Raw genomic sequence first — 24,834 nt, forward strand, 5'->3', positions numbered from 1 at the left:
TATATATATATATATATATATATATATATATCAGATTTATACTTTAAAGTGCAGTGTACAAGTTGGTCAATACGGATTATTTTTGCACTATTTAGCCTATCAATTAATTAGGTTCTTATTAGTGAAAAATTTAGCCCTGACCCTCGTTCACCCAATCTGTTTGGTCTTATTAATGTTCAGTCCCCAGCAGAAAGTGTACATGCAGGTTATGATGTTATATTGTCCCTACCAATATTGAGACTTAACTTAGGCCCTTGAGTATGAGACAAGAGAATAGAAGAAAGTCTGAACAAGAAATGTTTGGGAGAAAAACAGAGCAAAACTCAGACGAGAAGAATAGGTTTGGTGGAAGCAAGGAAAAATCTCTACCCTCTGTTCCTGACAGGAGACAAAAGTTTGGAATCCAGGAGCCACTCCAAAACCAAGCTGATCGATGAAGGATGGTTCATCTTGACTGTGGATCTGCACTTTGACCCCAGCTTCAAATGACGTCTCATCTGACAAGTAACCAATAATTTCACGTTGGTCATTGCAACTGATACTAGACACACTTGTCCACTTTGCTGGATGAGTGAAAATTGTTTCAACTCGCCTGTTTCTCCCCACACGGGCAGGTACTCGTCCTGTTGGATGTCCAACATGAGCTCTAGTCCATTCCCCATCCCCCCTTTGGTGGTTATGAGAGGAGGACGATTATTACCCCCAGCGTTAAAGGTATAACATTTGCCATAGCGAGTAAAGACCTGAAAGAAAGAACAGATTTTTAATAAATATCAGTTGGTGAGTTACAAAATTATTCTTAACAGTGTTTTTCCACTAGGGGTCGGTGTTTGTCTCCATTTGTGGCTGAACATGTAGAAAGGAAAATGATGGCGACGGGATAGAGGAGGGAAAAACTGTGAACATTTTTACTCTTACGTTTAATAGAAAAATGCGTTTCAGTGAGGTTATGGAGACCTATTGAGGCTTTATTTCACAGCAGCTGTAAGAAAAGTCATGTTACCATGGTGACCTGGTTTGCAGGTCAGGAAATTGCTGCCTGATTAAGAGAAACTACAATAATTTCAAATCTAAAAGCAATGTGGGATATCAGTAGCTCTTTAAACTGGACACACGTGCCTAAAAATATTGCTATCTCTTTGTTAATGAAAGGAAAAGTCACAGAGGTGACAGAAACAACTTCTTTCTAAATGATTTACCATGTTTTGGCCACAAACAAAACTACTCCAGATGTCTGAAATTTGAGGGCTGTTTTCTACAGCTCCTTCCATTAATATTAAAGAGCTAAATCAGGTTTCGTAAAGGGCCACTGTCTTTAAACACTTGAATGTTTGCATCTTAATGCTTTCTATGCGGCTGCCCACGTGCCCATGAGTAGAATGAATCCCCTGTCAAAGTGACTTCAGCCTAGCTGAAAGAATGAAAACCTAGGTACTGTACCCTACACACCACATACAGTTCCTGCACATCTTGGTCGTCATAAATAAGGCAGTCGCACATAAACGTAAATTGAATGTGCATGACGGGTGCATGATGTTCAGCACCTTTGTGATTAATTATAGTGAGGGTGCATCATGTCTTGTGTAATGGCTGATGGTGTGACAGGGATGCTATGTGTGAAAAAGTGTCCAACATGTATTGTGTATCGTATATTCTGCTTATCTTGCATCTGCAAGTGGTTAAGCGAATGAATAAATCACAACGCACATGCACATTACACATGCATATATGCATGACGGAAGTGTTAGATCGACATCATTTATAGATAGATTATTTTATTCATCAGCTAAATAGCTAAAGCTTTACTTCAAATTTGTTGTACTTGTATATTTTCACAACCAATCAGAGTGTTACTATGAATAAAGATGTCACTCACAACAAGTTTTGCTGGTTGAGTGCTTTTTAAGCACCAAGTTGAGCATCCTTGTCATTAAATATAATGCACATAAATATGCATGTGTGACTTTAGATGCACATTAGATTTTAAAAGAACCCTTAAATCACAAATGCACACACTTTTCTATCCATTTAACAAGCTCTGTTTACAGCTGGGTTGAGCAGGGTAACTTCAATCCATTAGCGCTGTTGTGTTTATGGAAACACTTCCGAATTTTTGGAATAATAGGGACATCTTGGAAAGACGGGGATAATTTTATCTATGCTACTTACAGTGGTATGAAAAAGTATCTGAACCTTTTGGAATTTCTCACATTTCTGCATAAAATCACCATCAAATGTAATCTGATCTTTGTCAAAATCACACAGATATAAAAACAATGTCTAACTAAAACCACACAAACATTTATAGGTTTTCATATTTTAATGAGGATAGCATGCAAACAATGACAGAATGGGGGAAAAAAACTAAGTGAACCCTCTGCCTAAGGAGACTAAAAGAGCAATTCAAACCAACTTTTACCAAACAATTTAACTCAGGTGTGTGCCCAATCACTGATGAGTGGTGTAAGGCTGCCCTGCCCACTATAAAACACACACCTGGTCAGAATTGCCTTGATGAGAAGCATTGTCTGATGTGCATCATGGCTGGTTCAAAAGAGCTGTCTGCAGACCTACGATCAAGGATTGTTGATTTGTATAAAGCTGGGAAAGGATACAAAACCATCTCTATAAGTCTGGATGTTCATCAATCAACAGTCAGAAAAATTGTCAACAAATGGAAAGAGTTTGGCACTGTTGCTCCTCTCCCAAGGAGTAGCCGTCCACCAAAGATGACGCCAAGAATTCAGCGCAGAATACTCAGAGAGGTAAAAAAGAACTTGAGTGTCTGCTAAAAACTTGAAATCACTGGCACAGTCCAATATCTCTGTGCACACATAAGCTGTATGTAAAACTATGGCCAACAATGGTGTTCATGGGAGGACTCCACGGAGGAAGCCAATGCTGTAAAAAAAAAAACCCATTGTTGCTCGTTTAATGTTCGCAAAAAGGCACTTGGACACTCCACAGAAGTTATGGCAAAATATTTTGCGGACTGATTAAACCAAAGTTGAATTATTTGGGAGTAACACACAACGTCATGTGTGGAAGAAAAATGGAACAGCTCACCAATATCAACACATAGACTTCATAACCTAGTAATGATGTCTATGATCAACACCTCATCCGCTCCGTAAAGCATGGTGGAGGGAGCATCACGATTTGGGGCTGTTTTGCTTCCTCAGGGCCTGGACAACTTGCATTCATTAATAGAAGAATTAATTAAAAAAATTATCAGAATGTTTTGCAGGAAAACCTGAAGCCGTCTGTCAGATAGTTGAAGCTAAAAAAAAGGAGAAATGCTGCAACAACACAATGATGCAAAACACAAAAGTAAATCAACTTCAGAATGGTTTCAGAAGAACAAAATACACGTTCTGGAGTGGCCAATTCAAAGTCCAGACTTGAACCCCATTGACATGCTGTGGCATGACCTAAAAACAGCGATGTCAGATATCCCAGGCATTTGACTGAACTACAGCAGTTTTGGAGAAGAGAATGGGCCAAGATCGATGATCCAGACGGATCTGCAGGTACAGGAAGCGTCTGGTTGAAGTTAATGCTACCAAATCTTTTTTCATTGTTTGCATACTATCCTAATTAAAATATGAAAACCTATAAATGTTTGGGTGGTTTTAGTTAAAGCAGACACTGTTTTTCATCGGTATGATTTTTGACAAAGATCAGATTACATTTGATGGTGATTTTATACAAAAATGTGAGAAATTCCAAAAGGTTCAGATACTTTTTCTTACCACTGTAAATGCACGACAGAGTGTAGTGTAAAGGGAAAAACGTCGAGGCAAAGATAGCTGGAGTCGACGTTCCTATTGCAAGTATTTTTTAATTCTCTTAAATGATTAGAAAAGGACAGTCCCTGAGCAACAAAGAAAACAATTACCGTAATTTTCGGACTATAAGCCGCTACTTTTTTCCTTCATTTTGAATCCTGCGGCTTGATAGTCCGATGCGGCTTCTTTGTCGATTTATTTGGGTTAATAGGAAACACATTCCTCCTAGCATGCATTGCAGCGCTACAGATGTAAATAACAATCAAAATTCATGTTCTGTGCTAATTATTAATTCAGTTACTGTTCCAGTTGTTTCATTAATTGCTAGTTATGTTATTTGGCAACACTTTATTTGACAGCGCCGTCATAAGACTGTGATAAGACACTATCATGGGCATTCCTCAAGGCTTATGAGAGATGTCATTAAGTGTCATCCGGCAAATTATGTCAATAACTCCATTTATGTCCAGCTCGGATCTATTCCATCCATTCAAAAGTGAAAACATTTGCCGGATAACACTAAATGACATCTGTTATAAGCATTCATTAATGCTCATGAGAGTGTCCTGTCATAATTATGATTTTGTAATGACAGTGTTTTGGCGCCACTCTCAATTAAAGCATTACCAAATACCATAATTAGCAATTAAGAAACAACCAGAACAGTAATGGAATAAATAATCACAGCACAGAACATGAATTTTTATTATTTACATATATAGTGCTGCAATGCATGCTAGGAGGCATGTTGGACAACAACAGTGTTGACAGCAGGTGGTAGCAGAGGTTGACTCCCCCAAGGGAGACGTGATGGTCAAATGACGCTTCTTGAAGAAATGAAGCTTTACAGCCAATTGGTTACAGCTTCATGGTGGTATATTTAGTTTTATGATAGTTGTATGATTCTGCTGTGTTACCGGTTAATACATTTGGGGTAAATATCCCATAATACAGAGAGGACAGCTACGGCTTATAGTCCAGTGTGGCTTATCTATGAACAAATACCGCTTTCATGTCACATTTGGTGGGTGGCGGCTTATAGTCAGGTGCGCATAATAGTGCAAAAATTACGGTATACCAGTGTTGTTTTTTGAAGCCCTTTTAATTTTCGTCATAGTCTTAGTCTTTTGGACGATAATACTTATTAGTCTTAGTCATATTTTAGTCATCTCAAAATGTGTTTTAGTCTAGTTTTTGTTGACAAAAATTCGACTAATTTCGTCTACTTTTAGTCGACGTTTACTAAAAATGTTTTCTTCAGTAAAAAAAAAAAAAAAATTGTACTCCAAAAATAGACAACTAAATAAAGGCTTCTAACTACTGTATTTCGAATTTTAGATCATTGACAGACGAGCACATAATGTAGCGTTTACAAGGACAACACCAACTTGGTGATTATACACACCCAGCAGGAAAACAGTACATTATTTTCAATTAGGACGCCATGAACTATGTAAAAAAAGTTCTCTGAGAGTTTAAGAGGTTCCTCAGCGTTGGCATTAGCCTGTTGTTAACGCGAATGCAATGCTAACGCTATGAGTTACATTTAGTATGTGATGATCACTCGGCACAGACCTTTACAGGCTAAAGTAAAATTGCATATTCTCTCTCGCCAAGAAACGAAATCTTACCGTGTGGGGAAGCCTTCATGGAGACTAGCGATTCAGGGAGGGGGAGGTGGGGTGCAGCACGTAACACAACACTGCTACAATGTAGGCTAACTACATATAAACTCTCATACATTGTGAACATGTGACAGAAACTACTGTGCATTGTTGTCCCATTCTCGTTTCGTCAGACGAAAACTGTCATGCGTCTCGTTATGTTCCAGTCTCCCAAAACATATTTTTAGCTCGTTATCGTCTCATCATCGTCATGAAAAAAGTGTTCGTTGATTAAATATTTCCGTTGTCGTCATCGTTGATGAAAACGTTGCTGAATTATATATACTGTATAATAAATACAATGTGGAATAAAGTACCAAATTATATGAGCACAAAAAGACGGAAAAGAATCCTTTTTAAAGTCGAGTTCAAAACCAGCCCCAGGCCTCTTCCCCTGTTCGAGAAAAAGAAAAAGCCTCTTGTCCTGGGGACCGCATCTAACGATGAACTGGCCAGCGTTTATCTAGTTCTTATGCAAACGAGCAAGTTCATCCCAGTCTCCTGGGCCGTGCCATAAAATCACATACGATGGAAAAGTACTCGCTAGCTGTGAAAACGTAAACAATAGATTCCAATGTTCTGTTATCACACTTTTGAGGAGAAGAGGTCAAATGTATACAGAAAAGGGAGCAGCCACTTCTGTGCATAAGCTGGAGAAACGTAATAGAACAGCAATGACCAGATATACGTAATTATATGTGAATAAATGGAAACATATTCCTACAAGTGTGACTCTGCGAATGGCTATCGATTACAATGCAGTAAAAGCAGCATATTATTCTCTATAGAAAATATTTTAATACCAATATCTTAAAAGATGTCAAGGAACTCCACCACAATGTATGTTACATGCTACCTACAAACGGATCAAGCAAAACAACAACAAAATCCCCATCATTCGAATCCTTTAAACTGTTTTGAATAAACTGCTGACTCACAAACGTAACATCATACTTGGCTGAGAACGAAAGGAAATCGAAAGAGAAAATAAATCATAGGTTAGGGAATTAAAGTCAGATGCCGAGTGAGACTGAAATGCAAATGACTTAATGATGCTTTCAACTTGTCCTTCCCAGATCCAATAGGTTAAAATTGAAATAAATTGTCCTTGGGGAGACGTCCTCTGTGCACATTACAAACACTAAAGCGGCTTCATGCTCCCTTGTGAGTTGAGTCTCATATTATTCCACAATATTCAATACAATATGTTACACATATAGTCTATCGAACAAATAGCACAAGAAATAGGATGTTCTGCATGTGAAGGGAGAGGGGGGGAAAAAAAAAGAAAAAAATTATCACATAAGATAAAATTATTTTCCATTCTATTGCATTTCTTAATGCCAGATATTTCATAATGTTTAATCACGTACATGAGTGAGTTGGGAAATGAGGCAGCTTGCTTACTTCAAGTTGCACAACTTTCTATAGGTAAAATGACTGTAGCACAGTGTGTATTTTTGTGTGAGACCAAGATTGAGCTTTTTGGCAACAAACACTCTAAGTGGGTCTGGCGTGCCACGAAAGATGCGCATTCTGAAAAGCACCTCATACCCACTGTGAAGTATGGGGGTGGGTCAGTGATGCTGTGGGGCTGTTTCGCTTCCAAAGGCCCTGGGAACCTTGTTAGGGTGCATGGCATCATGAATGCTTTGAAATACCAGGACATTTTAAATCAAAATCTGTTGCCCTCTGCCCAAAAGCTGAAGATGGGTCGTCACTGGGTCTTTCAGCAAGAGAATGACCCTAAACATATTGCCAAATCTACACAGAAATGGTTCACCGGACACAAAATCAAGCTCCTCCCATGGCCATCTCAGTCCCCAGACCTTGTTTTGTTGGCAAAAGGGGGTTGTACAAAGTATTAACGCCAGTGGTGCTAATAATTGTGACACACATTATTTGATGTCAAATATTTTTTTCTTTATGTGGAATTTTTTTCCCCACTGAATGAATGCACTTGAATTGAAGGTTGGATTTTTCTCTTTTTTTTCCATTAAGGTCTCATATTATTTGAATTAAAAAAAAATTTTTAGAAGCTAAAAAAACACATCTTTTTCAGGGGTGCCAATAATTATGGAGGGCAATGTAGACTCGGAATGTTCAATGAGTTAACAAGGAAGTGACCCAAAAATCCTCAAAATTTATAGCAAGTGAACTATGGCAGCGCAAAGCATCCCCAGGCAATTTCTCCATAAACGGCATTTTTTGTTTTTAATATGCTTTTTATCTCTTTGGTAAAAAACGGTGTCATCTAGTGTTGCAACGATTAATCAATTAACTCGAGTAATTTGATTAGGAAAAAAGATTAAAAATAAATTTTGCTGCTTCGAGTATTTGTTTAATTTAAGTGACATTGTAATGGTTTGCTTTGAAAGAGTTTGCATTTAGTTTTATTGATTTGGGTGCATACACTGCCCTCTAGTGGCAAAAATGAATATGATATAACTCATTTCAAATGGCTGAATCCAGCTGCTCCCTGTTAAGACCAACATAAGCTTTTGTTTGAGCTGATTTTTTTTTTTTTTTTTTTTAACGCACTCGTAATTTAGTTTATAGGTGTATTTAGCGGTTTTCTGTGGGAATATGTGTTTGAACCATTTGTTAAGAGCATTGTAAAAAAAATAAAAGAAATAAAATAAAATAAAAATTAGCATTTTATAGCATTTAAGGTAGCAGACTTTTGTTATGTAAATTAGCCAGTTGTTCTTTTGTTGTGCTTACATCCTAATTTATTCAATTTTTTTATATTGTTTGAGGCTCAGCTCAGGTATTTTAATTTTTTATGTTCCTTGTCCGATTACTCGATTATTCGAACTAACAAGTTCATCAATTAATCGACTACTAAAATAATCGATAGCTGCAGCCCTAATGTCATCTAAAAGAAAAAATAACAGTTCTCATGAGCAAACCATCTATGTCCATGTACTCTTGGAATAAGATGGGTTGCATATACAGTATTACATGTAATGACATTATGTAACCTGGTTTTAGAATGTATGTAACCATTTGGCTGTTTCTGGTCTTGCCATTATGCAGCTCGACTATATCAACTTTTAATGACGTCGAAACAATTGATGTCAAACCAGAGAACACATTATAGGTATTTAACCTACTACATAAAAGTAACTATAATGGCATAAAGTTTTTGTCATGGTACAGAAAAAAATTCCTACGGTATAAATGTTACTTTTTGTTTTTTTAAACACATACAAAAATGGCCTAAATTCAAAATTCACTACTTTGATTATTGTATTTGGGACGTAATAAGCCAAGACAGTTATAATATGAACCGTTGACCATTGGTTTTGCCTCTACATGTCTTGCTGAAAAGTATGACATTTTTTTTGTTGCCCCTGTGGACTCCTCTGTATCTCCTGCCGCACTTCCCCACCCACCTCTGCTTCATTTGATGAATATTTCACAGGCCAGTAGAGACGCTCTGCCTCTCTCATCCTATTCCCTGGCTCCGTCCAGCCTCTCACTACCTATCACCTTCAGAGACGATGGCATCGGAGCGCTGAGTAAGGGCCACTTGAGGGGACTGGGTGGGTGTATGAATGAGTGCTACTTCTCTCTGAATATCGGGACGGCTTCTTAACGCATTATGAATTCTGTATTCTCTTTTTAAAAGAGTATAGTAAGCCGTTAAGAATTACCTTATTTTACAGCCAATCCATTTTTATTGCCATAAAGGATAGAACGTCTATTGCTGTCAAAGGCAGCCAATGATTTAACATGTTGTGCTCACGATGCCCTGTGATACCCTAGTCTTTCCTCTGCTTACTCTTGGATGAGAAATAAACGAAGATGAAATTTTAAGGGAGAGTCGCTGAATCAAGGTCTGTTGTGTTCTAGGGTTAGGTTGAGAGGGCTCTTTTTAATCCACTGGGAGCTGTTTAGGGGAGCAGCTGCCTTCACTTACAACACTATTAACCATCTGGACCGTAAGAAACGCTGTAAATTAGAATTATGTTTGAAACACTGGAGGATGATCTGCAAGAACAGTATCAAGGGTAAATGAAATCACATGGACCGGACTAAAGGTTGTGCGCAGCAAAATATCTGACTTAATTTAAACCCTGAATCAAGATGGTGTTATGAGTGTGTTTTTCCTTCATTCGTGGCTCCTGCAGGATTAATAAATAGCAGTAATGTGTTTGCTGTTAGGTTTATGAACATGCTTGGTTATACAGTATATTAGTTCAAATTATTTTCTGGCCTGTTGTATAGTAGTACAGTTGTACCTCTACATGCAAATTTTATTCGTTCCAGGACCTAGTTTGTAAGTCAAAATGGTCGTATGTCAATTGGGATTTTCCAATAAGAATACAGTGGTACCTCTACATACGAAGTTAATTCATTCCAGGACCTTGTTTGTAAGTCGAAATGTCGTATGTCGAGCATGAGTTTCCCGTAAGAATACATTATAATTCCATTAGTTCGTTCCACAGCCCGAAAACATACGCTAAATCCTTAATACGGGTAAATGCTGCTGGTACTATTGCAAATAGCAATATACACAGAGCAAAAAAAATAAATTATGAATAAAAATCGGAATGATAATATAATAATAGAAATAATAATAATAATAATACCTGTAATAATGTAACGAATCGAGTTCTAATGTGGCGGATGTGTTTTGCGTGGTGTACCTGAACGCACTGCGTAGCTGACATGACAGAGTAAGAGGGGACATTTTACTTTCACTTTAGGCATGTTGTGTTGCACAAGTTCTGAATAATTAAAAACCTGATGAATCCGGTGATTTTTTTGGCGATGTTACCACAATAATAATTGTCACCTTAACTTATAAAGACTGGTGAACGGAGGTCGGAGGGGAGAACCGTCGAGATCGTAGCCATTCTACGGCCGTATTGGCGAGCCAGTTCGCGGACCCGCGCACCACGCTCATATTTTTCTATCATTTCCAATCTCATTTCAATGGTAAGCATCAGCTTTTTCCTTTTTTCATTACCTGCACTAGCTTTCTTGGAGTCAATGTTGATTCCTCTCACAACAGAATACGCTGTGCGTCCGTCTTGCAGCAATACAATGAAATTGCAACACTGTCATAAATCGTCATATGTCGAGACAAATCACGAATCACAAATGTCGAAAGGATCGTATGTCGATGCGATCGCATGTTGAGGTACCAGTGTATTTCAATTCACTCCTCACAGAAAATACGTACATAAGGTAAATGCTTGTATTTTTAAGAATTTAATAATAGGAGCTGATGTGTTGTGACTATGTGATATCTACTTTTAGCTGACATTGTCTTGCAGCATCCATCCTCTTTTTAGTTTCAGCTGTCCGACAGACGGCCTCAGGTTTTCCTGCAAAACATCCTGATAAACTTTTTAATTCATTCTTTCATTAATAAATGCCAAGTTGTTCAGGTCCTGAGGCAGCAAAAACAGCCCCAAATCATGATGCTCCCTCCAGCATGCTTCACGGTGGGGATGAGGTGTTGATGTTGGTGAGCTGTTCCATTTTTCCACCACACATGACGTTGGGTGTGACTCCCAAACAATTCAACTTTGCTTTCATCACTCCACAAAATATTTTGCCAAAACTTTTTTTTTTTTAGACAGCAGTGGCTTCCTCTGTGGAGTCCTCCCATGAACACCATTCTTGGCCACAGTTTTACATATAGTTGATGTGTGTACAGAGATATTGGACTGTGCCAGTGATTTCTTTAAGTCTTTGGCAGACACTGTAGGATTCTGTTTTTTTAACTCTCTGAATATTCTACACTGAACGTTTGGCGCGCATCAGTGATTGGGCACACACCTGACTTCAGTTGTTTGGTAAAAACTGGTTTGAATTGCTCTTTAAGTCTCCTTAGGCAGAGGGTTCACTTATTTTCCCCCTTCTGTCATTGTTTGCATGCTTTCCCAATTAAAATATGAAAACCTATAAATGTTTGGATGGTTTTAGTTAAAGCAGACAGCTTTTACATCTATGTGATTTTGACAAAGATCAGATCACATTTTATGGGGATTTTATGCAGAAATGTGAGAAATTCCAAAAGGTTCAGATACTTTTTCATACCACTGTAGCAAAGCATGTTTGAAAAGATTAGGGCTGTCAAACGATTAAAATTTTTAATCGAGTTAATCACAGCTTAAAAATTAATTAATCGTAATTAATTGCAATTTAAACCATCTATAAAATATGCCATATTTTTTCTGTAAATTATTGTTGGAATGGAAAGATAAGACACAAGATGGATATATACATTCAACATACTGTACATAAGTACTGTATTTGTTTATTATGACAATAAATTAACAAGATGGCATTAACATTAACATTCTGTTAAAGCGATCCATGGATAGAAAGACTTGTAGTTCTTAAAACATAAATGTTAGTACAAGTTATAGAAATTTTATATTGAAACCCCTCTTAATGTTTTCGTTTTAATAAAATTTGTAAAATTTTCAATCAAAAAATAAACTATTAGCTCGCCATTGTTGATGTCAATAATTACACAATGCTCGTGGTGCTGAAAACCATAAAATCAGTCGCACCCAAGCACCAGCAGAGAGCGACAAAACACCAAAAAAAAACAAGTGACAAGTGGACATGACACTGCGCTGTCATTTTAATCTGTTTGAGCGGGGCATGTGAGTTAATTGCGTCAAATCTTTTAACGTGATTAATTTAAAAAATTAATTACCGCCCGTTAACGCGACAATTTTGACAGCCCTAAAAAAGATACTATTTAACCCCCAACAAAGGATTAACGCTTTTAGCAAACAGTGCTAGTACAGATGCCTGCCAGCACTTCATAATGATTAATTTACTCAATGACGCCATCTCGAGGTCAAAATGTAAAATTGGTTATTTTCCATCACCATCTCGTAGACTAATACACAGATGAGGGAATAGTGACCACCATCACACTGTATTAGAGATAGGAATTTGCCCGTGTTACTTTGTACTAGGGGTTATGAATAAATAAGGGAAATTAAAATACTAAATGTCTATTCTACGTGAGTGGATGATGTGTAATTTTGCGCCCTTTGCGTGTCTATACGGGCTATGCAATAGTGATTTTCTCCATTGTCAAAGGAATTAAATCTTATTCATATGGTTTTTATGAGACAAACCTTGTGACTAATGAGGTAAAAAAAAAACTTCCTCTTTTGGTTTTCATCCATTGTTCCAACTTCAACTGCACTGATTACTTGATACACACTTCGGAGTATCTGTTCATTTTGCCTATCACGAATAAATAGTATCATAAAATTGAATCTTCCCATTGCACAATTTACAGCTGCAAAATGTCACCTCTGTATTGCCACTGACCTCTTTTCAGGAAAGGACATCAATTACTAGCTATGATACAGTCAGCTGCTCTAAACACATTTTTAGCATTGACGTGAGTGCAGCAACAATAACACAAAACAACAACTGCTACCACAATACTACCACAAGTACGATAGGTGATCTGGGGTCAATAAGTTAGATTGGGTCCATCTTATTAAAACAGTGCTACAGACCGAAATGGACACCAGAATTTGTGTCTGGTTCACTGGAGGTTGTTGCTTGGTGCTCATTTTTTCCCAACCTACTGACCTCTCTTGCAGTGGTGATTTAGGATATATTACTTTTACTATTAATTTGTGTTTTTAACTTTAGCAGTATGTTGAGAATTTTTTTAAAGATACAGTGGGGCAAATAAGTATTTAGTCAACCAATAATTGTGCAAATTCTCTCACTTGAAAATATCCGAGAGGCCTGTAATTGTCAACATGGGTAAACCTCAACCATGAGAGACAGAATGTGAACCCCCCCCCCCCTCCCAGAAAATCACATTGTTTGATTTTTAAAAAATGTATTTGCAAATCATGGTGGAAAATAAGTATTTGGTCAATATCAAGTTCATCTCAATATTTTGTTATGTACCCTTTGTTGGCAATAGCGGGGCCAAACATTTTCTGTAACTCTTCACAAGCTTTTCACACACTGTTGCTGGTATTTTGACCCATTCCACCATGTAGATCTCCTCTAGAGCAGTGATGTTTTGGGGCTGTCGTTGGGCAACACGGACTTTCAACTCCCTCCACAGATTTTCTATGGAGTTGAGATCTGGAGACTGGCTAGGCCACTCCAGGACCTTGAAATGCTTCTTACGAAGCTACTCCTTTGTTGCCCTGGCTGTGTGTTTGGGATCATTGTCATGCTGAAAGACCCAGCCACGTCTCATCTTCAATGCCCTTGCTGATGGAAGGAGATTTTCACTCAAAATCTCTCTATACATGGCCCCATTCATTCTTTCCTTTACACAGATCAGTCGTCCTGGTCCCTTTGCAGAAAAACAGCCCCAAAGCATGATGTTTCCACCCCCATGTTTCACAGTGGGTATGGTGTTCTTCGGATGCAATTCAGTATTCTTTCTCCTCCAAACACAAGAACCTGTGTTCCTACCAAAAATTTCTATTTTGGTTTCATTTGACCATCACACATTCTCCCAGTCCTCTTCTGGATCATCCAAATGCTCTTCTAGCGAACCGCAGACAGACCTGGACGTGTACTGGCTTCAGCAGGGGTACACGTCTGGCAGTGCAGGATTTGAGTCCCTGGTGGCGCATTGTGTTACTGATAGTAGCCTTTGTTAGTGTGGTCCCAGCTCTCTGTAGGTCATTCACTAGGTCCCCCCCATGTGGTTCTGGGATTTTTGCTCACCGTTCTTGTTATCATTTTGACGCCACGGGGTGAGATCTTGCATGGAGCCCCAGATCGAGGGAGATTATCAGTGGTCTTGTATGTCTTCCATTTGGACAGGTGTCTTTTATACCGATAATGAGTTAAAACAGGTGCCATTAATACAGGTAACGAGTGAGCCTCGTTAGACCTAGTTAGAAGTTAGACCTCTTTGACAGCCAGAAACCTTGCTTGTTTGTAGGTGACCAAATACTTATTTTCCCACTCTAATTTGGAAATAAATTCTTTAAAAATCAAACAATGTGATTTTCTGTTGTTTTTTTTCCACATTCTCTGTCTCATGGTTGAGGTTTACTCATGTTTACAATTACAGGCCTCTCTAATCTTTTCAAGTAGGAGAACTTGCACAATTGGTGGTTGACTAAATACTTATTTGCCCCACTGTATGTTCACATTTTATAATATGAAACAGCCCTTAGCAATAGATCCAACAAAATAATCTGGAAAAGGTTTCTGTTTGGAACATATAGTACTTGCACAATAATCGCTATTTTCATCACACTCAAATTGATTCACAAGAAAGGGGATATCATCATGCTGTGAATTGAAATGAGTTTGTCAAATTGTTATCAAATGTACATAAAGCATCGAAGAAATACATAAGTGTGTAAAAAATGGTATTGTTAAAAATATACAGTATGTATGTACCATAATTTTCAGACTACAAGCCGCTACTTCTTTCCTTTATTTTGAATCCTGCATCTTATAGTCCAGTGCAGCTTATTTGTTAATTTATTTGGGTTAATAGGTAACACTTTATTTGACGGCGGCGTCATAAGACTGTCATTATTATGACATGACACTATTATGGGCATTACTAAATGCTTATGACAGATGTCATTAAGTGTCATCCTGCAAATTATGTCACTAACTCCATTTTTGTCCAGCTTGGATCTTTGACATCCATTCAAAGGTGAGATAATTTGCCGGATAACACTAAACGACATCTGTTGTAAGAATTAATGAATGCTCATGACAGCGTCATGTCATAATTATGATTCTCTAATGAGTAGTGATGTCACGAGGTGCGCCGAGCCTTTGAAGCGTGTGTCGAGTAATGAAGGGACTTTTCCGCGAAGCGTGTAACGAGGCTCGCTTCATTTAGGGGAGGTTCCGAAAATGATGACGTCCGAAGCTTCGCTGCCCAGTCGTACCACGTGATTGCTTCAGGCAGTGCTTCAGATTTGCTGTGCGGTTTGACAGCTCGCGACAGTTTTTCTATCAACACCTCTGGCTCAGAATGCGGTTGTTTGAAGGAGAGTTGCGATCAGGTGAGAGTTTGGATAGTTTGGAGGTGGTTTGGAGAGTGCAAAGTTTAAGTGAGTTGAGAGAAGGGTACAGTAATTGATAGATTAAGAAATAGGACTTCCTCACTGTGGATTTTTTAAAATATAACAGAATGAAAATCCCCACCATCCTTTAGCTACATCAATGTCCAAATTAAACAAACATAATTACCCTTTTTCATGTTACACAAACACGTTTACTGTTCTTTCCGTGATATTGTGTAACGGGTACATGCAGGTCAGTCGGCTTCTGGCTTGCTAGTCAGAGCATCTACCTGCCGTGCTGGATGCGTCGTGCGCGGTGGGTTCGAGTCCACAACGGGAGCGGATTGCGTACACGGCGCGGATCCATGCAACACCGGCTACATACGCAGTGTGAGTGTATGTGGCCACTCCTCTTACTGGACCCAAAAGTTCATAAGTTTGTAACTTTGTTGTACGTAGATTTTTGGGGAGCTGCTTGGCACCGCTGACCTACAGGAGACATCGCCATATCATATATTTTTATGACTGTGAGGTACTGTTCATCTCTGTGAGTGCGTTTTTCTTTCATAAGTATAGGTCCTTTTTTTTTCTTTTTGATTCAGGGGGTACTACCCCCCATTCATTATGGTCACTCCGGTAATGAGTTTGATCCCATTGCTGAAGATGTATGCCAAATTTTACTTCTCTGACTGGAAAACAAAGAACAGAAAGCTGAAGAAAAATTATATATACTTATGTGATAATCCATGTAGATCGATGATTTGGTCAGGCAATATTTTGCTAAATAATATCTTCTCAACAGACACACAAAAATGAACGAATCACTTATGTGGTTGGGAGACAAATGACTGTGCTTATACACTTAGCCAGTAGGTGGTTCCGTGGACACATGAAGCTCCAAGAAATGAACCCTTTCTCGAACCAATTGGCTCAAGTGGAACAATGCCTCATGAGGCTTCATCTCACCATCACTACTAATGAGTCTTATGCCGCCACTGTCATTTAAAGTGTCACCAAATACCATACCTAGCAATTAATGAAACAACTGGAACAGTAACTGAAGAAACAATTAGCACAGAACATCAATTTTGATTGTTATTTACATCTGTAGCGCTGCAATGCATGCTATGAGGCATGTTGGAGAACCACGGTGTTGACAGCAGGTGGTAGCAGAGGTTGATTGTCTCCCCCAAGGGAGCAGTGATGTCCAAATAAAGTACTTCTTAAAGAAATGAAGCTTTGCAGCCAATTGTTTCAAAGCTTCATGGTTGTTCATTTGGACCGGCTCACCACGTGGCTGCGTGCTGAGCCCCCTCCTGTACTGCCTCTACACCTACGACTGCAGTCCAATCCACAGGAGCAACACCATTGTCAAGTTTGCCGATGACACCACAGTGGTTGGACTAATCTCATAGGAAGATGAGGCACCCTACAGAGAGGGTTCTGGTTCTCAGACAACAACCTGGCCCTGAACACCACCAAAACCAAAGAGGTCATCATGGACTTCAGGAGGAACGTAATCGCCTCGCCGCCCCTGTCCATCAACGGCGAGTGTGTGGAGAAGGTCCATACCTTCAGATTCCTGGGAGTCCAGATCTCAGATGACCTCTCATGGACAGCAAACATAACAGCTGTCATAAAGAAAGCCCAGCAGCGTCTGCACTTCCTGTGAGTCTTCAGGAAGAACAAGCTGGATAGGAAGCCACTGCTGGCCTTCTACCACTCATTCATGGAGAGCCTGCTAACATACTGCATTTCCACCTGTGTACGGGAGCTGCACAGCTGCAGACAGGGAAAGGCTTCAGAGGACAGTCAAGACGGCGCAGAGGATCATTGGCTGTGCTCTCCCCTCCCTGATGGACATCTACTCCTCTCGATGCCTCAGCAGAGCTCTAAACATCCTCAAGAACAGCTCACATCCGGGTTCCCGGCTGTTTGAACTGCTCCCCTCTGGGAGACGCCATAGTTGTTTAAAAGCAAGATAAAACAGACAGAGGAACAGTTTCTTTGCTAAAGCCATCTCCATCCTGAACAACCATTTGTAACACCACATTACCCAATGTCCAATATTCATTTACATGCAATATACTATGTGCAATACTTACTAAGTGCAATGTTCAATGCCTTACTGTTAATTTCTGCTACTTAACTTCTATTCACACATATTCTATATGCAATACTTATTTACGTGCAATATTAATGTGCAATATTCAATGCTTTCACTGTCAACTGCTGCTACTTCACTTCAATTATTTGCACTGCCTGAACATAGGACTACCTCATACATATTTTATATTTATTTAGATTTTATACTTTTATTCTTGCAAGCCACTTCGAAAGTTTTACTTGTCCTGCACTGTATAGGGAGATGCTCCACAATTTCATTGTACAACTGTATAATTGACAATAAAGGGCTATTCTATTCTATTCTATTCTATTCTATTCTATTCTATTCTATTCTATTCTATTCTATTCTATTCTATTCTATTCTATTCTATTCTTATGACAGACACTTATAATACAATGAGAACAGCTGCGGTTTATAGTCCAGTGCGGCTTATCTGTAAACAAATGCTGTTTTCGTGTCAAATGCGGTGGGTGCCGGTTTATAATCAGGTGCGCCTTATGGTGTGAAAATTACGGGACATAGAAAATTACATTGCAAAATACAACTAAAAATCTGAACCCCCTTCAAAAAATTATAAAATGATTCAAAATGACATATACCTGCACAAATAATTATAGAAAAATAATTATAATGCAATATGCAATATATGCAAGCAGGACTGAACGGGCCCTCGCAATCTACCACAAATCAGACGTCACGCAACTCGGACAGTGTGCAGGTCAGGGTGGTGGCAGATCGACCTCTCTAATCATCTCATTAGAACCTAACATGCTCAAAAGTTGCCTCTTTACATTCACACACCTAAGAGATAAAAACCCCTATTGGACAGAGTACTACAAAAAAGGAGCGAATAAAGGGTCGTTACGGCAACAGACAGAGACATGTGGACATGGGCCGTAAAATAAGTATTTCAAAAGGTCTTGAAACTACAATGACCAACCTGAAAGGAACTGGACATATATTAGAAAAATGAGTGACTTTCTATTGCCACTAGTTGGCGCTGTAGGGTTGATGCAGATTACCCCTACAGGACCCTTCAGAGTATGACTCAAAAAGCACGAGATGTTTGGCGCAGATATGTTGTAGAAGTTATGACTGTTCAAAACTTGTGGTGAGACGAAATGGCTTCAGTCATTTTCACTTCTCCTGTTGGACTCTTCTGCTTCAACCAAACCTCAGTATTTTTCATCAGGCACCTGAACACATGTCTTATGGCTCCCCTGATGCAGGTTTCAGGTGAATATATTTTTTTCCTTGGAGGAGGAGCCTGTTTAGTAAAAAAAAAGGCATTTCCTGTTCCCACTAGGGGGGCGCTAGGCCTAATGGGTAATGTTTCAATGCACTCGTGTTAAGGGTGGGATCCCACACATACATGCCAGATATGAAAATGATTGAACGTTGTGTCAAGGAGCTATTAGTCTTTTACTGAATTTGTCATTTTGTCGAAAAAATGGCCGACTTTGGCACCACGCCCAGGTCAGACCCATGAATGAAAACGCACCATTTTGAAAATTTTAGATCTCCTATGTCTCCTGAATAGTCCCACCAATTTTGAAGATGATCCAACTAACTCCCTCTGTGACACGGTCTCAAATGTGCACCCTGTTAATTGATAAAATTTCACATTCGATCCAAAATACCCGATTTCCTGTTGTTTTGGAATATGGGTTCAAGAGACTTTTTGGAGCAGTTTTGCACAAGGTATTGACTCCCCAAATTTCATTGCTCTACGTTAAAAAAAACCTAATGGGAAACGCCTTTTTGAAAAATTCAAGGGGGCGCCACTGAGCCATTTTGTTACATTTTTTTGTAACGTCGCAAGATTATCGAAATCCATGCAAAGCCGCATGTATGAGCAAAATTTGGTGAGTTTTCGTGCATGTTCAGGCCTCCAAATGTAAACTATGCTACAAATTGATAAAAATTTCACATTCGATGCAAAATACCCGATTTTCTGTTGGATTTGGAAAATGGGTGCAAGAGACCTTTTGGAACAGTTTTGCATAAGGTATGGACTCCCCAAATTTCATTGCTCTACGTTGAAAAAACCCAACAGGAAAGGCCTGTTTTAAATCTCCTTTCTGTCGCCACTAGTTGGCACTGTAGAGTTGATGCAAATGACCCTTACAAGACCCTTCAGGGTATGACTCTCAACAAGCACGGGAAGTTTGGCGCAGATATGTTGTATATCTGCTGAGTTATGACTGTTCAAAATTTTTTGCGAGACAAATTGTTGACAGTCATTTTCACTTTTCTGTTTGGACCCCTCCGCTTCAACGAAACCTCAATATTTTTCATCAGGCACCTGAACACAGGTCTTAAGGCTCCCCTGATGCAGGTTTGAGGTCAACAGATTTTTTTCCCTTGGAGGAGGAACCTGTCTCGTAAAAAATGGCATTTCCTGTTCTCACTAGGGGGCGCTAGGCCTAACGGGTAATATTTCAATGCACTCGTGTTAAGGGTGGGATACCGCACATACAGGCCAGATATGAAAACGATTGAACGTTGTGTCAATGAACTATTAGTCATTTACTGAATTTGTCATTTTGCCGAAAAATGACCGACGTTGCCACCATGCCCAGGTCAGACCCGTGAATGAAAACGCACCATTTTCAAAACTTAAGATCTCATATGTCTCCTGAACAGTGTCACCAATTTTGAAGATGATCCAACAAACTCCCTCGGCGAAAAGGTCTCAAATGTGCACCCTGTAAATCGATAAAAATTTCATATTCGATCCAAAATAACCGATTTCCTGTTGGGTTTGGAATATGGGTGTAAATGCTTTTTTGGAGCGGTTTTGGACAAGGTATAGACTCCCCAAATTTCATCGCTCTACGCAGACAGACCCTAATGTTATAGGCCAATTTTAAAATTCCAAGGGGGCGCCACTGAGCGATTTTGTTAAAAATTTTTTTGCAACGTTGCAAAATTATAGAAATTTACAGTTTTCCGCATGTATGTGCAAATTTTGGTGACTTTTCGTGCACGTTCAGGCCTCCAAATTGGCTGTTTTCATTTGCCCTAAAAAAAAAAAAAAAAAAAAAAAATCCTTTGCAAAACAATAGGGCCTTCGCACGCTTAGTGCTCGGGCCCTAATAAAAAAACAGAATAACTAAACAGATTCCAACTTTTTATTTATATATTAAAAAAATATTAATTTTTTTAAATGTTTCAATTAATTTCAATATTTTCGTTTGTTCTTTAAATATTATTTTATTTTGATTAAATTGATTTAAATGTCTGTTTTGATTTTTAACTCTGAAATGTTATATATATTTTCTATTTTTACTGATTCATTTAGCTTTTTTTTTTTTAATCTTTCAACTCAGGATTTTCCCTTTTTAGTTGTATTTTTCAATTAATTTTTCTATAGTTTTTTTTTTTTTAATTTAATTATTTTGTTTTTATTATTATTTTCATGTACATACTGTATATAATGCCCCATCAGACAAGGCTTCTGACCAGATTAAAAAATTAATGTTCTACTGGTTAACTTGGTGGTCAACGCCAGCCAATGAGTTTCATTTTGGGGCATTTCAGGTCATTTGCTGTTGATTTTCGGTCACTTTCTGTTGATTTTGGGACATACCTGGTTTGCTTCCTGTTGATTTTGGGCATTTATGAGTCACCTTCTGTTGATTTTGAGCTACAGAACACGTTGTCACCCAGAAATCTAATAATGAATAGGCAGCGACTCAAACTCAAAAGGACATGACCTGTAATTGTCCTAAAATGAACAGAAAGGGACCTGTAAATGCTCCAAAAATTGGAAAGACTGGCTGCAAATGCTCTGGTTTCGAATGAATGCCCCTCCGAGTCTAAATGGATTTGGTGTCAAGTAGGCTTGTCGCGATAACAAATTTTATTGTGCGATAGTTTATCTCATAAATTATTGCGATATGCAATATTATTGCGCCCCCCCCAATTAAAAAAAAAAAAAACAATTTACAATAACAGTGAGAATACAGTATATATTAATAGATCAAGTACACCTGTTTAAATGCGATAAATATTTACTCTTAAATTCAAAAATACTTTTTAAGAAATCACAACTAAAAACAATAGACCATGCCTCTTAAGTAAAAGACAACAATATTAATACCGCACAGAAACACAGAATAAATAAAATGTGTTTAAAAAAAAAAAAAAAAAAAATTGACTCAACCAATTAACTTAAGCATTTAGGCAAATGAAAACGTTTACCCGTCATAGCTTCTGCAATGGTGTTCCATAGGGATGCAATGATACAGTTATGTCACGGTTTGGTACGATTTTCGATACGGGGGACACGATTTTCGATCCGATTCAATACATTTAATGCTCTGAAAAAAAAAAAACAATTTTTTTGTTTCGTTTTTTTTTTTTGCTAACGAGCACAAATTAAATTGCCATCATATAAACATGCATTTTAGTGCATAATATTTATGTGCTTACTTCTTACTGATCTGAAAAAAAATTGCATAAAAGTGCTGAGCAATCTTTACTGTTTGTAAAGTGAGGCAGGGCACACTGTTGATTGCTACAGCTCTCTTAGCAGCTAGGTTTACTACATGAGCAAAACATCCTATTTGTGGTCTGAATCCATCTGTGTCCCGTACTGAATTGACAACATTTGCAACATTATCTATAGTCACTGGTATGGATTCATTTGGCCTTCTTAACTTCCATTCAGTCATGACGGTTTAGAATTCATCGATGTAGTATATGGACTACGTACCCCATAATCACTCTGGGCTCATGTAGCCAATGGCATGAAACGTAGCACATCTAGTTTGCTATTTCATGATATCCAGTGTGTGCGTGCATTAAAAAAGTTAGCAAACGCCGCTGAAGTCACGTCTGCTCATTAGTACACAACACCACCATATGACAATCGACTTTCATAAACAGGACGAGTTTGAAGCACAGCGCTCTTAATTTGCCACTCAATGTTCATTCAGCTGTTCGTTCTCAAAGCGAGGTTGTTCGTAGCAGCCATGTCGGTAACAATGTTTTGGCTGACTTCTTTGTAAATATCCGGCGTTGTGCTGAAAAATAGCTGCCCCACGTGAAATGTCACTCCTGAAGGGAGCGCCCACACATCAACAACACCGGCGCGCCATAGATGGTCCAAAGTCACTCCGGAGCACTGACGCGGCCGGTATGCGTTGAACAATAGGATATAATGGGAACGATTGGCTCCGGCGCTAGTTTTTGCCGGACCTGGAATGAAATGCATTTTGCGCAGTTGGTAACAAGGAATCTGAACTTTTTCACAGCACGTCTGCCGCACGCGCGCACGCATGTGCACACGAGGCAATAAATCGCAGCGGAAAAATTACCGCCTTCATTTTTATTTATCGTTTGATAAATGGAATTATTGCATAATGCGACAGGCTTAGTATCAAGCGCTGTAATTGGCAACCAGTGAGCTAATGTAGACATTATTCTAAAGATTTTGCTGGCAACCTGTTGATTCCTTTTTTTAAACAGTGACACCTTTTTAAAACGATACATCGATTCTTGGTAGGAGCATATCGATTACCTTTTGGGATACAAAGTATCATGATATATCACCATTTCAATATCCCCTATGGGGGGGCTAAGTGACAGTAACCTAACTCTAGCCCACTCAACATCTATTGTTGCCTGGTCTTCCTTGAAGGAATTAGTATCTTTTCCCGTATTTACTGTTTGCATGTATGTATTCCTCTAAGACACCCAATTCAAACGAAATAGCATTTAAATCATAGTTTAAGAAAACAAGTAGAATATATTTCAAATAAGAATAGTTGGACTTGTCCGTGGTTGGAATTTGCAGCGCCAAGACAACGGGCAGACAAGGGCGATAACAACTACAGGATGCCTGCTGACTACGGAAGCCCAACAAGCGCGTCATGCAGCTGACGGAGTGAAATTTACGCTGACGGAGCGAAACAAGCAAGCGATGGCCAAGACATCTACAAATCCATGTCTGGACGACAAAATCCCACCATAAGCTCTTCTGGTAACCAAAAATGGGCAGTCCAGAACCATGAAAGGACATCCTCCCCTCACACAAGGAATATCTGATAACGGAGGAACCCGTGACTGAGAAGTTCACATTCAGCACTCACGTGGCACTGAAGCTGGCAAAATCCTCAACTCTCGTTGCCCTGACAACAGTAACCCCTGAACTCTCCTGCCCAATCCAGAACAGACAATATCCTCAAACAACGCCCAAACACACCCTTCTTCCGGAACTCGCCAGAGCCTTTAAACGACTGAACGTTTAACCATCAACTTCATAATGATATTGACGGGTGACATCCGTCATACACTGCACCTCGCCTTCAAGAAGGGGGCCTGCCCACATCTAGAGGAGTTATTCTCAAATACACGTACGCAGCGATCTAACGCCGAATTTAGGTTGAAAAAATACAAAAGCTGTACTGCATACAAACAGGAAAGATTGTCTCAGGAGTGATTTGTTCAAGGATTTAAGGTAATTATTATATTTTTCGTACCATGGATGCATTTGGAACGTTGTGAAAAAAGTCAGTGGGAGAAATTAGCCGCTACGGCATTGGCGTCATAGCAGTATCTACATAAAATAAATGCTAACTGCCTGGTTCTTTGCTGTTTTAACAAAGAATCGAGACTGTTTCACATCCATATCTATAAAGAATTGAAGGATTTATGCATTTATTTACAAGAATTTTCAACGGAAAAAGCTCTTTGTGATAAGGCGTCGTTACAGTGGCTCAAAGACTGGCAGCACATTCGACATATTTACGTGAAATAAATGCTAACTGCCCAGTTCTTAGCTCTTTTAACAAAGAATCGAGACTGTTTTATGTCCATATCTATAAAGAATTCAGGGATTTGAACATTGGTTCACAAGAATTTTCAGCGAAAAAGGTCTTTGTGATGATATGGTGGCGTTACAGTGGCTCAAAGACCAGCAGCACATTCAACATATTTACGTAAAATAAATGCTAACTTCCTGGTTCTTTGCTCTTTTAACGAAGAATCGAGACTGTTTCACATCCATATTTATAAAGAATTGAGGGATTTACGCATTTATTATCAAGAATTTTCAACGTAAAAAGTTCTTTGTCTTTGTTTTCACTCGGTCAACTTTGACAGAGATAGGCCCTGTATTAATCAGCCCCGCGCCCCGTCAATATTATTATGAAGTCTATGATTTAACTAATCATTGTCATTTGTCTCGGTAATCTATTGTTTACCTGTGATATGGTGACCCTGGATCCAGCCTTCCTCTT

The 24,834-nt window shown here is 38.8% G+C and overlaps 1 protein-coding gene across 1 annotated transcript in view; it reads right to left on the reverse strand.

Annotated features, from left to right (window-relative positions):
- Positions 1–24,834, reverse strand: part of LOC130912554 (acid-sensing ion channel 1-like) — a 125,695-nt gene that overhangs the window by 23,619 nt on the left and 77,242 nt on the right. The window contains exons 3-4 of the mRNA XM_057830714.1: positions 593–743; positions 370–497 (exon numbers count right to left, since the gene is read on the reverse strand). Coding sequence (XP_057686697.1) covers positions 370–497; positions 593–743 — 279 coding nt within the window. The remainder of the gene's footprint in view (positions 1–369; positions 498–592; positions 744–24,834) is intronic.

This window comes from Corythoichthys intestinalis, chromosome 2, assembly GCF_030265065.1.
Source record: "Corythoichthys intestinalis isolate RoL2023-P3 chromosome 2, ASM3026506v1, whole genome shotgun sequence".
Taxonomy (NCBI): Eukaryota; Metazoa; Chordata; class Actinopteri; order Syngnathiformes; family Syngnathidae; genus Corythoichthys; species Corythoichthys intestinalis.